Below are 10730 nucleotides of genomic sequence, written 5' to 3'. Positions count from 1 at the left end.
TCCCGGGAGGCGGTGGGGGGATGCCAGCCATACCTGGAGGCGGGAAGGGCATTCGCGGGGGATAGCTCATCGTGGTCGATGGTGAAGGAACAGCGCTTACAAAACAGCGCAATGAAAGTGTAAATAGGCGCTGGTTAGTGGCGACGGGCTGGCGCCTGTACTTCTTCCTTAGGCGCCTCAGGATCACATTCGTACTACCGTCGTCGAGTTAGCCTAAATTGAACCTGCATTCTTGGGATAATCTGAATAACGACGATACTCAAACTGTGGTAGCTTCGTGAAAATAAGCTCCCGCGGTTTTATCCATGACGGTATCAGCTAACTGCCAACTTACTATGCCTGGTCTATCCATCTCAACATGCTCAGAATTCAATCTGGCATAATGTAGTTCGGTATTCGTGACTATACACTAGAATTCCTCTTGCTAGAACTACGGACTTACAATTCTGTGTACGTGTATGATGAATAAGGCAACGTGGAATGTTCACTAATATTTCGACATTTGGGCGACCGCTTAGGTACGATATTTCAACACGATCGCTCCGTTACATTCCCCTCACTAAAATTAGTTCCAGCAGTCACCGGAATAAGAAATCAGGGTTGATACATGGGCTTGGTCTGTTCTTTAAAAAAAGCGAGCTTTAATTTCGACGCTTATATACATAATGGATATCAATAGCCACCGTAGCGGCTACGCACTGGCGATACGTACGCGATCGTGTATTTAGATTGCCATCCTGATTTTCAGCTTGTCACCATCAACAATTTCCTGTCTCTTTGCCTCCAGCTCCTCGACATCCCACTGGCTGCTCACATATCGGCCGGACAGCCATTCCCTGCGCTCTCGAGCAAGCCAGACAATCGTGTGCGCAGCGATCTCAGGTGTGTCAACAATTAAGTGCTTCAGGTCCTCAGGGAAGTCAGCGGCCATATCAGTTAAGATGACACCGGGTTGAACAGAATGTGCGACAACTCCCTTGTCGGCGTACTCGCTTACGATGAGCTCCGCAAAGCGAAGCTGGGCGAGCTTACTCATCTATAAGAAGGCGAAGTGAGTTCTTAGTCTGTTTCGGCTGTTATTTTCAGGACTCACTACATATGCAGAGAGCTGCGACTGGACTGCACCGAGTGCGGCTCGGCTAGTGACAATAATGACCGTCTTGGATCCGTCACACTCAACGAGCAGCGGTAGCGACGCCCGAGTAACCTCATACGTCCCTCGGATGTTCACCTCCCACGTGCGCCACCACGACTCAGATTCCGAGTCCCCAATCAGCGCATACGGCTCCCGATATCCCGCATTATTCACAATAACATCCAGCTGCCCAAATGTCTCCTTGACCTTGGCCAACGCACCAGTGACTTGAGCAGGGTCGCTGATGTCCACGGACAGGGACAATACTGCGAGCGACTGCCCAGGGCGCTGGGCTGTCTTGCAGGCCGCTTCCGTAGCGCTCAAATCGGAGCGGGCGAGGAGGACCAGACCAGTGGCACCGGCCTGGGCGAACGATATTGCGATGGTCTTCCCGATGCCTTTGGATGCGCCGGTGACGAGGACAACTTTGCCAGCGAAATTTGCCTTGGCGGGGTCGATGGCGGGATATGTGTCATGGCGGACAGTGGGGACAAACCCGTTGCCTAGGCCCGAATTGAGGTAGTGAAATTTGGGAATTTACTAGTACTCACCGGTGTGAGGGGGAAAGTTGAGTTCGAAAGGCATGCTTCAGAAGTAGATGATATTTGTGAAATGGCCGTGAACGCTTTGGTGAGAAATCCCTACGGCCGTCCTCCTTTTATATATGTGCGGTAACGGAATGCTGACTCGCCGTCGTAATCCCCACCCAGTGAGCATCCCGTCGCCAATTGCCATTTCACCACTACGGGTCGGCACCGTGAACTCTAGAGCGTCGTCGCGAGCTCCATGTTCACATTGCGAGTCATTGCAGACGAGTTAGGAAATGAGATCGCCCACGCAAGGCGGGCGGACGGATGCCGACCGAGTTTGATCGTCATGCGCGCACTGCAATTGGACGGATTGTCGTTGGGACGGGTGCGGCCCGCCTCCTCCACCGCCCGAGTGGCTGGCAGACTTGCCCTTCTGCAGGTAGCTCGGGCAGGAGCGGCCCATTGACGTGGGCAAGTTGACGAGATGATACTACTGCAGTTGCAAGTGCATTTTAACAAGTTTTTAACCCTTTTCATCGCGGAGAGTCAGTAGGATAGACTTTCCAAATCTTATAAAGTATTCTGCACCCAATACGATACATTATTCGACCCCTGCTTGTGCATGCCGAGAAGCAGGAGAGGCTTTTGGGTAGCAGTTGAAGTTGTTGAAAGGTGTCAGTTTGTGCACCGGATATTCTCAGTTCCTGCTGCCAGCATGTATGATCTAGGTTATTGTTGATCGTACGCAAGTCGTCGTATTGAGAGCAAGCTCGAAGGATGTTTCAAAAATAGAAATGCTTCATACACCGCAATCAGTGCTTCCCACCTCTGAACTCATTGAAGCACGTACACAACTTATCGGTAACGATGGCCATGCATCGCCTAGTAAACACTATCTGCGTTGAAGATTATTGATACACTGCTACCATTTCAGTCTGCGTGCTGCCTTCCTTTGTGCAAGCGTCCCTCTTCCTCTCGCTCCCCGCACCGATTGTAAATCTTTGAACTTCTTCTTCGCGTAGCTTTTCGCCTCCGCATCGTCCACGAGTTCATCAACAAGGGTACGCTTTCGGCTCGATCGACTGAGATTGTCTCCACTATCTGTGCCAAACGGCGTGCTTGTAGGCACAATCGTACCAATCTACTCGTAGGAAGAAATTTGATAGAACAATCATGAGACGATTGCACACGAAAGTGTCTGTCAAAAAAACGCACCGCAAAATGCTTCGGGAGTCCTTTGATACCCTTTCCCTCTCCTTCATCTTTCCTGTAGAACCTCTTGGGATCTAATTGATTGCGCAATCGAAGTGCTTCCACCTCGCGGTACAATCGTGGAAGCTCCGCTTCTGCAGGAGCCGGAAGGTCAAACCAATCAGGCCCAGCTGTTGTGTTCTTGAGCTACGAGTGATGATGATTCAATGAGAATGGAATACTCTGGCGCAGCTAAATTGCAAAGCCCTACCGCTTTCCTCTCCTTTTTCGTAAGCCGCTTGCCCGTATTTGTGAGTTCAGGAGGAACCGAGGGTGGAGCAGGGGTATCGAGGGAGGGATTTGCCTGTTGTACAAGCTCAGTATCAATGTCTCTAACAGCAGAAGGGCCAGATTTGCGTGAGGAGCCGAGCTCGATGTATGGCGAGGGAAGTGTTCCGGGGTCTAGAGGGGGCAGAGGCCTATGCGAGATGACTAGATTTAATTAATGCAATACACGTCCATACGCTACTCACTTGTCTTTTTGAGGCTCATCCGAATCGAGAACTATTACATCTTCCTCATCGTCCGCAGCTAAATGTTTAGGCGCATCGCGGGACAGTAATCGCGCTGCAGCATTCTTCCTCGCTCTTTCGAGGAGAGTAGCAAGGAATTTTTTTGTGGTCTCTTCATCTAGGTCACTTTCCGAGTCTGACTCACTGGAGGAAGAATCTGACTCGCTATTGGAGTCCGATGCTGAGTCCGAGTCCGAGTCCGAGCCAAAATTTGAGCCGGAAGCCGCGTCAGGATGCGGGTGAATGTCTAGTTCCTCTCCTGCTGGGCCATCAATAGTAACCACCTTCTCCTTCCCTTTGGTTGAAGGCATAGTGAACAGCGATATTCGCCCCAGAAGTGTATGTCATAAGTAGGGAGAAATTTAGAGCCTCCCAGGCTAATGAGTTCCGGATGCAGCTGGGAGTGTTCAGGGTCCTGATATATGGTTGCTTGACCGATCGTGTAAGAGACCCCTGAACACCCCATTCGACCATGCTCTCAAGCACGCTGGCCCGGAGAACCTGTCGGTCTTTTTGCTCTGCAAGATTCCATCTCCGGTCTAGCCACAACCAGACATCCTCGCAACAAAATGCAGAAGGCCCGAAGACCACTCACTTTGGCTTTCAAACGGTGCCAGAAGAGAGCAAGGAGTCCCTCGTGCGCAATGTTTTCGACTCCGTCGCGTCCTCGTATGACCTCATGAACGACGCGATGTCGTTGGGAGTACACCGGCTCTGGAAAGATGAATACGTCTCCCTGCTCAATCCTGGCTCTAAAGGGCCCATGAAATGCATTGATGTCGCTGGCGGCACAGGAGACATCGCACTCCGTCTACTGGACTTCGCGAGAGAACGCTACGCGGACAGGGAGACGACCATAGATGTCGTGGACATCAATACAGAAATGTTGAAAGCGGGGTATACGCGTTTCAAGAAAACAATGTATCACAATAGTACGTGATTCGTATGCGGATTCTGCCGTTGGCTCGATGACAGCACTGCAGCACCTCAAATTGCTTTCCGCGAGGGTAACGCGCAGGCACTCCCGGAGGAGCAATTCCCGTCGAATACATATGACTTATATACCATTGCCTTTGGTATTCGCAATTGTACATCCGTCCCGGATGTTCTCAAGGAAGCATACAGAGTCTTGAAGCCAGGCGGAACTTTCGCTTGCCTCGAGTTCAGCAAAGTGAACAATCCTCTATTCGGCGCGTACGTCTCGAATGGTCCTTTACACTCGAGGGCCTTCTTCTGACTTGCGGAGTAGCGTTTATGACCAGTATTCGTTCTCCGTTATCCCCCTCCTGGGGACTATTCTGGCGGGTGATCGAGCATCATATCAATATCTCGTCGAGTCCATACGGAAGTTCCCCCCGCAGCCTGAGTTTGCCCAGATGATCGTTGATGCGGGGTTCACCACAGGCGGAATGTTTGAAGGGAAAGGTGGTGCTTGGAGAGACCAGTGGAACGGCATCGCTTCGATTCATATGGGCGTGAAACTATGACAACAGATCCACTTGTCATTGCATTATTATAATCTTGGAGGTTATTCAACTACCTCCATAGTTGACTGTAGTAGCCGTGCAGTCGTGTGCAATCCTTTGTCTCATCCACTGTTCCAATCGGAGTGACTAAGTCAGGGTGACAAGCGTTCGGCTGTAACGCGCCGTGACGTTAGGGTTGCGGTGCTTGGCCACGCCCTTTGCGCGCTCGGCGCATTGCAAGCTCTCGCCATCACCATATCCTCCCTTTCGCCTTGAGCCACCGCTGTGCGCAACTCACCATGGCGAGCTCCTCCAACACTCCTGCGTACCCCATGCCACCCCCAAATGCTGACTTGGCCACGACATGGGCGTATCTGGAGGAGGGTGTCGACCACATAATGACCAAGCTGCAGACGGGGGTCTCGTACTCCAAGTACATGAGCCTATACACCGTTTCGTATAACTACTGCACATCTTCTAAGATGCACAGCACTGGTGAGCAGGGGCTTGCACCGCGCAGTGAGTTGTCTATTAGTACCTGCCGACGAGCACATATTAATTGACTACAGCTGGAGCAAACTTGATGGGATCCGATTTGTACAATCACCTCATTCGCTACTTTATCGATCATCTTAAGGGTCTTAGAACAGTGCGTATTGCTTGCTATTTTTTACGCTGTCTTGATATGAGGCTGACCGATTTCCCGTAGCACTCGGACGCTCTCCAGGATGAGGCGCTACTGCGATTTTATGCTGGGGAATGGGACCGATACACCACTGGCGCGAATTATATCAACAGATTATTCACTTATCTCAACCGTCATTGGGTCAAGCGTGAACGAGACGAGGGCAGGAAGGGCGTATACCCTGTATACACTGTACGCCCCTTGCGCATTTTATGTCTTACTTTACCCCTGATACGTATGTATAGCTTGCTCTTGTACAATGGAGAGCTCAATTCTTTATGCACGTTCAAAGCAAACAGCAGAAGCTTGCGGGCGCTATCTTGCGACTCATCGAGCGGCAGCGCAACGGTGACACCATAGATCAGGGTTTGGTGAAGAAAGTTGTGGATTCATTCGTCTCACTCGGTTTGGATGAGGGAGACATAAACAAGGTATCCTACGAGGTGTACAAGGAACACTTTGAGGTGCCTTTCCTGGATGCCACCGAGAAATACTATCGGCAAGAATCAAAGGCCTTCCTTGCCGAGAACTCGGTTGCGGACTACCTCAAAAAGGCGGAAGAGCGTCTGCGAGAGGAAGAGGACCGCGTCGAGCGCTATCTGAACACGAACACCCGCAAGGGTCTCATCAATAAATGCGACCGGGTGCTTATCACTGAGCACTCAGAGAAGATGTGGGACAACTTCCAAGAGTTGTTGGACTACGACAAAGATGAAGATCTTCAGCGTATGTATGGGCTTCTCGCTCGCATTACCGACGGTCTTCAACCATTGCGCGAGAGATTCGAGCAACATGTCAAAAGATCCGGTCTTGCAGCAGTTAAGAAGCTTGTGGGAGAGGGCGGTGCTTCAGCTGAGATTGATCCTAAGGCGTATGTCGATGCTCTTCTGGAAGTGCACCAGAAGAACTCGGAGACTGTCCAGAGGAGCTTCCGTGGTGAGGCCGGCTTTGTAGCCAGTTTAGATAAGGCCTGCCGTGAATTTGTCAACAAGAACGATGCCACTGGCACCTCGACGACGAAATCGCCTGAGTTGTTGGCGAAGCACGCGGATGCATTGCTCAGGAAAAGCAACAAGATGGCCGAGGAGGAGGATCTAGAGAGTGCACTGAACCGAGTGGTACGTCAATCTGCTCAGAGCTGAGCTCAATTCGCTCACCCCGCTCATTCGTGGGTTATTACGTTTTAGATGATCTTGTTCAAGTACATCGACGATAAGGACGTGTTCCAGACGTACTACACTACGAAGCTATCCAAGCGCCTGATTCATGGTGTTTCTGCGTCCGATGAAGCCGAGGCGAGTATGATCTCGAAATTGAAGGAAGCATGCGGCTTCGAGTACACGAACAAGCTGCAACGCATGTTCACCGGTAAATGTTAATTTTATCGTGCCTCGCTTGATCTAACAGAACATTATAGATATGAGCCTTAGCAAGGATCTCACTGATCAGTTCAAAGAGCGTATGCAACAGAATCACGATGATATGGATCTCAACTTTAGCGTCATGGTGCTCGGCACAAATTTCTGGCCTCTGACTCCCGTCAATCCGGAGTTCATCGTTCCCACCGACATTACGCCTACCTATGAGCGCTTCACCAAGTATTATCAGACGAAGCACTCGGGTCGCAAGCTGACGTGGTTGTGGAACTATTCCAAGAATGAACTTCGCACAAACTACCTCAACCAGAAGTATATCTTGATGACGAGTTCGTGGCAAATGGCGGTTCTGCTGCAATATAACAGCAACGACACGCTATCTTTCCAGGAGCTCACCAATGCGACCGGTATTTCGAAGGAGTATTTGAACCAGGTCCTGGCGGTTTTGGTCAAGGCGAAGATCCTGATCAGCGATGATAATGATCAATTTGATTTGAACCCTAGTGGGTAGTCAAGTTCGTGCTTTATGCCCATCTAACGGCACTCCTTCGCAGACTTCAAGTCAAAGAAGATCCGTATTAACCTCAACACTCCTATCAAGGCCGAGCAAAAGGCCGAGACCACGGACGTGTTGAAGATCGTGGACGAGGATCGTAAATATGTCATCCAAGCGACCATCGTCCGGTACGTGGTAGGCGCATTTGAACGGTTATAAATATCTGATAGGTTGTGGAAAGTATCATGAAAGCGAGGAAGACGTTGAAGAACCAGCAGCTAATCACCGAGGTCACTGCGCAGATCTCGCAGCGGTTCACGCCCCGGGTTCCAGATATCAAGAAGGTGCGCAGTCCCCAATCAGAGACGATCTTCATTGCTAATGAGCCGACTTTTATAGGCGATCGATCATTTGCTGGAGAAGGAGTACATCGAGCGAGTGGAGGGCACCAAAGATACGTTCGCATACGTCGCGTGAATTTTTGCATCCCTGTCGAGCTCGCTTTGTTTTGTAATTTTGCACAATCTGTTCGTAGAACTGTACACTGTAGCCTTTATGTTACATTTTTCAGGTTTGTCTTGGTCATTTTCTCGCATCCGTAATGAGTACAGTAGTATTCGACAGTTGTTTAAGTGGCGGTGAATGTTGGTTCGTACGACAAGCTCAAGAGTTGTGTCAGCAAAGGCGCGTGGAAGCCAACCACAACGCCTTCCTTAAAGGGAGCGAGTCGATTAGAATTTGTCGCCGACTTGTCGGACATCGTTGCTTGTCTCCGCGACGCTCTGAACACCCGGCCTAACCAGAAGCGTATTTTGCAACGCATCCTTTACACACTCCTGCTTGCTCATGGTCAGCTCCAGTTCCCTCTGTTCCTTTCTTGCAATTCCTAAATGGCGAATGTGCGCGGCAGCATTGCTGATAACACCCGCAGGTATCGCGGTCGTAGACAAGGCGGCAGGGCTGCTGATTGGTGGCATATTTCGGTTCACGGCTGTTCATAGTGAGTTTCGAGCCGCATCGTTTGGGCTGCCTTGCCTTGACTAGCGTTCCAGGTTCTTTCTGGAGCGCATAGGCGCAGCCGCACCTTCCAGCCGCTAGGTACGACTTCCCCCAGAGCTACCGATGACATCGCTATGGCTGAACCGCGTGGTGTCGCAGCATGAATCTGCGCGATCAGCTGCTGGGGTCGCTTGCGACGCTCCCGGGGACCCGCGAGTTCCACATCCACGTTCTTGTCTCGTCGCCGCGCAAGAGGTCCGATCTATTCCCCTACGCAAAGCCTCGGCCTCGGGTTTACCTGCAGGATATTCTTATCCTTCTGTCGGAACAGACCACGCCAGACTCTCCCCGGATTCTGGTCACTGCCATTGAGGCATCATTCTACAACAACCCTGCCACGTCATGCGGCATTCTCTACATCTCCAAGGTCGACTCATCGGGGCACGCCACAAGGCCGTCTCCCACTGCTGCGCTCGTGAAGGGGCTGCTCAAATTCTATGCTGACCCGTCCACCAGACCCGTGCACGTTGATCACCTCTGGATACAGCTGTTCGCTCGTGCACAGGCACAGTACCTCTTCCCCAACTCTTCTGAATTCTCCGGAAAGCGGCCGTTGGCGGATGCACAGCTCTGCGTATGGTGGAAACGTCTGCTGTCTGACACGACGTCGGACGTGGCTGCACGAGGAGAGGAGACGATAAAAATAAGGCAGTACTACGTACTCCCTGGGTTCAGTGAGCTCGAAGCAGTACATTCGCTAAAGATATCCCAGAGCACTTCGGGTTCTGATGGTTCCGGCAACCTTCCGTGGACGTACGGGCACCCTTATTCACAATCTGACATACCTTTACCCTGCACTTCTGGAAGGAGGGAGCATTCTCGTCTGAATCTAGGGCACTTCATCCCATCATTCGACGACGATCCAAAGTCTCGATTTATGGACGAGATTGCACACACGACAAACGCCGACGGGATAGGCTCTCCCAAACAGAAACGAGCGCGCACGTCCAGCCATGGCGATCGATCCGCCGATCGTCCCACCAGCGAGCAAGACGATGACGAAGACGGGGCACAAGGGGAGCTGGGCAAGGTGACTCCTGACGAATTCTGGGAACGGATGTCGTTCCGCCAGGAATGCGTCTCTGGTGTGGTAACGGGCTTCTTCGCCGTGGGGATGTCTTCACAGCGCCGGTCGCGCACCACCCCTGCTTCATCAGCCGCGTCGCCACTGGCCCCGCAGCCCGGGCAGGTTGCGCCGCGCATGGTGCGGCGTGTCGTCGCGACGCTGCTGCACCACCACGAGTTCTCCACCCGCTCTCGCGCCGTGCGCGCGACGGAGACCCTCGAGGGGGCGATCAAGGGCCTGTGCGAGGACCTCGCGCCGGTGCCCTCGTCACCCACGCCTTCGGTCCGTCATGCGGAGCGGCCGTCCACGCCCGAGCCTGGTCCCTCGCGCATGGCCCTAGAAGTGCCGTGCACCCCTCCGCCCCGCACCGGGGGCAGGGCGCACGTCCCGGACGTGTCGCCCAACCCGTTTGCGGAGCCCGTCGCGTCGCTGGAGACGTACCGGTCGTACATCTACGGCGCGGTCGCGGTGAGCAACGCGCCGCTGCCGGCGAGGGGCGGGGCACACGGGGCGCCTGGGGGCGGCGCGGGCACTGCTCCGCCGGTGACAGTGCTGGCGGTGCGGAAGAAGAGAAAGGCTCCGTCGTGAAAGGCACCGTCGTCCCTGTGCGCCGTGCGTGAGTGGCCGGTGCGATGGTGCAGTCACGCTGAGGGTGAATAATCGCGCTGTCTAGGCTGCGAGTGGCCGGGGCGCTATATCGGGCGATCCTTGTAGTCCGATGCGTTGTTTCTGTTATGGGTACATGGTCGTTGTACGTTTCCTGCCTATCTAGTGCACGTAGTACTACTCAGCCGGCCTTGTTTTCTGCGTGCGTGCGTGCGTGCGTGCGTGCCTCCCATTTCATCAAAGAATGGAGATGCTGCCGGCGGTCCCATGGAAGGCGAAAGGCACTGATGAGGGTGCGGGCGAGCCGCGGCCCAGGCCCGCGAGGCCGTGAACGCGTTGCATGGAGGGGAGCCGCGTCAATGAATGATGCAGACGCGGCGACGGCGGGTCGATGTCAAAATCAGCGGTCTCGGGGTATTCCATTCGCAGGTCGAAGCCGGTGGTCGCGAGCGTGCGTCAGTGGAGACGGGGCAGTCCGATAGCGATTGGGTGCGAAGCGGCGGGTGCTCTAGTCGGCAGGACTACGCCGTGTTCTGTACCTACGAGGG

The 10730-nt window shown here is 53.0% G+C and overlaps 5 protein-coding genes across 5 annotated transcripts; 3 read left to right on the top strand and 2 right to left on the bottom strand.

The window, feature by feature from the left end:
- Positions 1 to 724: 724 nt before the first annotated feature.
- On the bottom strand, positions 725 to 1720 carry FIBRA_05162 (uncharacterized protein; the record flags this gene model as incomplete). The annotated part of the gene is made up of 3 exons (XM_012326937.1): positions 725 to 1036; positions 1094 to 1638; positions 1687 to 1720. The coding sequence occupies 3 exons, from the start codon at positions 1718 to 1720 to the stop codon at positions 725 to 727; spliced, it is 891 nt and encodes a 296-aa protein (XP_012182327.1).
- An 867-nt stretch (positions 1721 to 2587) lies between these two features.
- FIBRA_05161 (uncharacterized protein) lies at positions 2588 to 3739 on the bottom strand (the record flags this gene model as incomplete). The annotated part of the gene is made up of 4 exons (XM_012326936.1): positions 2588 to 2806; positions 2881 to 3063; positions 3128 to 3335; positions 3390 to 3739. 4 exons carry the CDS (start codon positions 3737 to 3739, stop codon positions 2588 to 2590), a joined length of 960 nt encoding a protein of 319 aa, XP_012182326.1.
- Positions 3740 to 3900: 161 nt separating this feature from the next.
- On the top strand, positions 3901 to 4915 carry FIBRA_05160 (uncharacterized protein; the record flags this gene model as incomplete). Its single annotated transcript, XM_012326935.1, has 3 exons — positions 3901 to 4360; positions 4412 to 4622; positions 4678 to 4915. The coding sequence occupies 3 exons, from the start codon at positions 3901 to 3903 to the stop codon at positions 4913 to 4915; spliced, it is 909 nt and encodes a 302-aa protein (XP_012182325.1).
- A 278-nt stretch (positions 4916 to 5193) lies between these two features.
- Positions 5194 to 7928, top strand: FIBRA_05159 (uncharacterized protein; the record flags this gene model as incomplete). Its single annotated transcript, XM_012326934.1, has 9 exons — positions 5194 to 5413; positions 5464 to 5543; positions 5604 to 5771; positions 5825 to 6697; positions 6767 to 6947; positions 6997 to 7458; positions 7510 to 7639; positions 7693 to 7795; positions 7851 to 7928. The coding sequence occupies 9 exons, from the start codon at positions 5194 to 5196 to the stop codon at positions 7926 to 7928; spliced, it is 2295 nt and encodes a 764-aa protein (XP_012182324.1).
- Positions 7929 to 8610: 682 nt separating this feature from the next.
- FIBRA_05158 (uncharacterized protein) lies at positions 8611 to 10164 on the top strand (the record flags this gene model as incomplete). Its single annotated transcript, XM_012326933.1, has 1 exon — positions 8611 to 10164. One exon carries the CDS (start codon positions 8611 to 8613, stop codon positions 10162 to 10164), a length of 1554 nt encoding a protein of 517 aa, XP_012182323.1.
- Between the last annotated feature and the right edge of the window lie 566 nt (positions 10165 to 10730).

The sequence above is a fragment of the Fibroporia radiculosa genome (assembly GCF_000313525.1).
Source record: "Fibroporia radiculosa TFFH 294 genomic supercontigs, scaffold3922, whole genome shotgun sequence".
Taxonomy (NCBI): Eukaryota; Fungi; Basidiomycota; class Agaricomycetes; order Polyporales; family Fibroporiaceae; genus Fibroporia; species Fibroporia radiculosa.
Note: the sequence above shows the minus strand (reverse complement) of the source record. Positions and strands in the feature narration are given on the sequence as shown.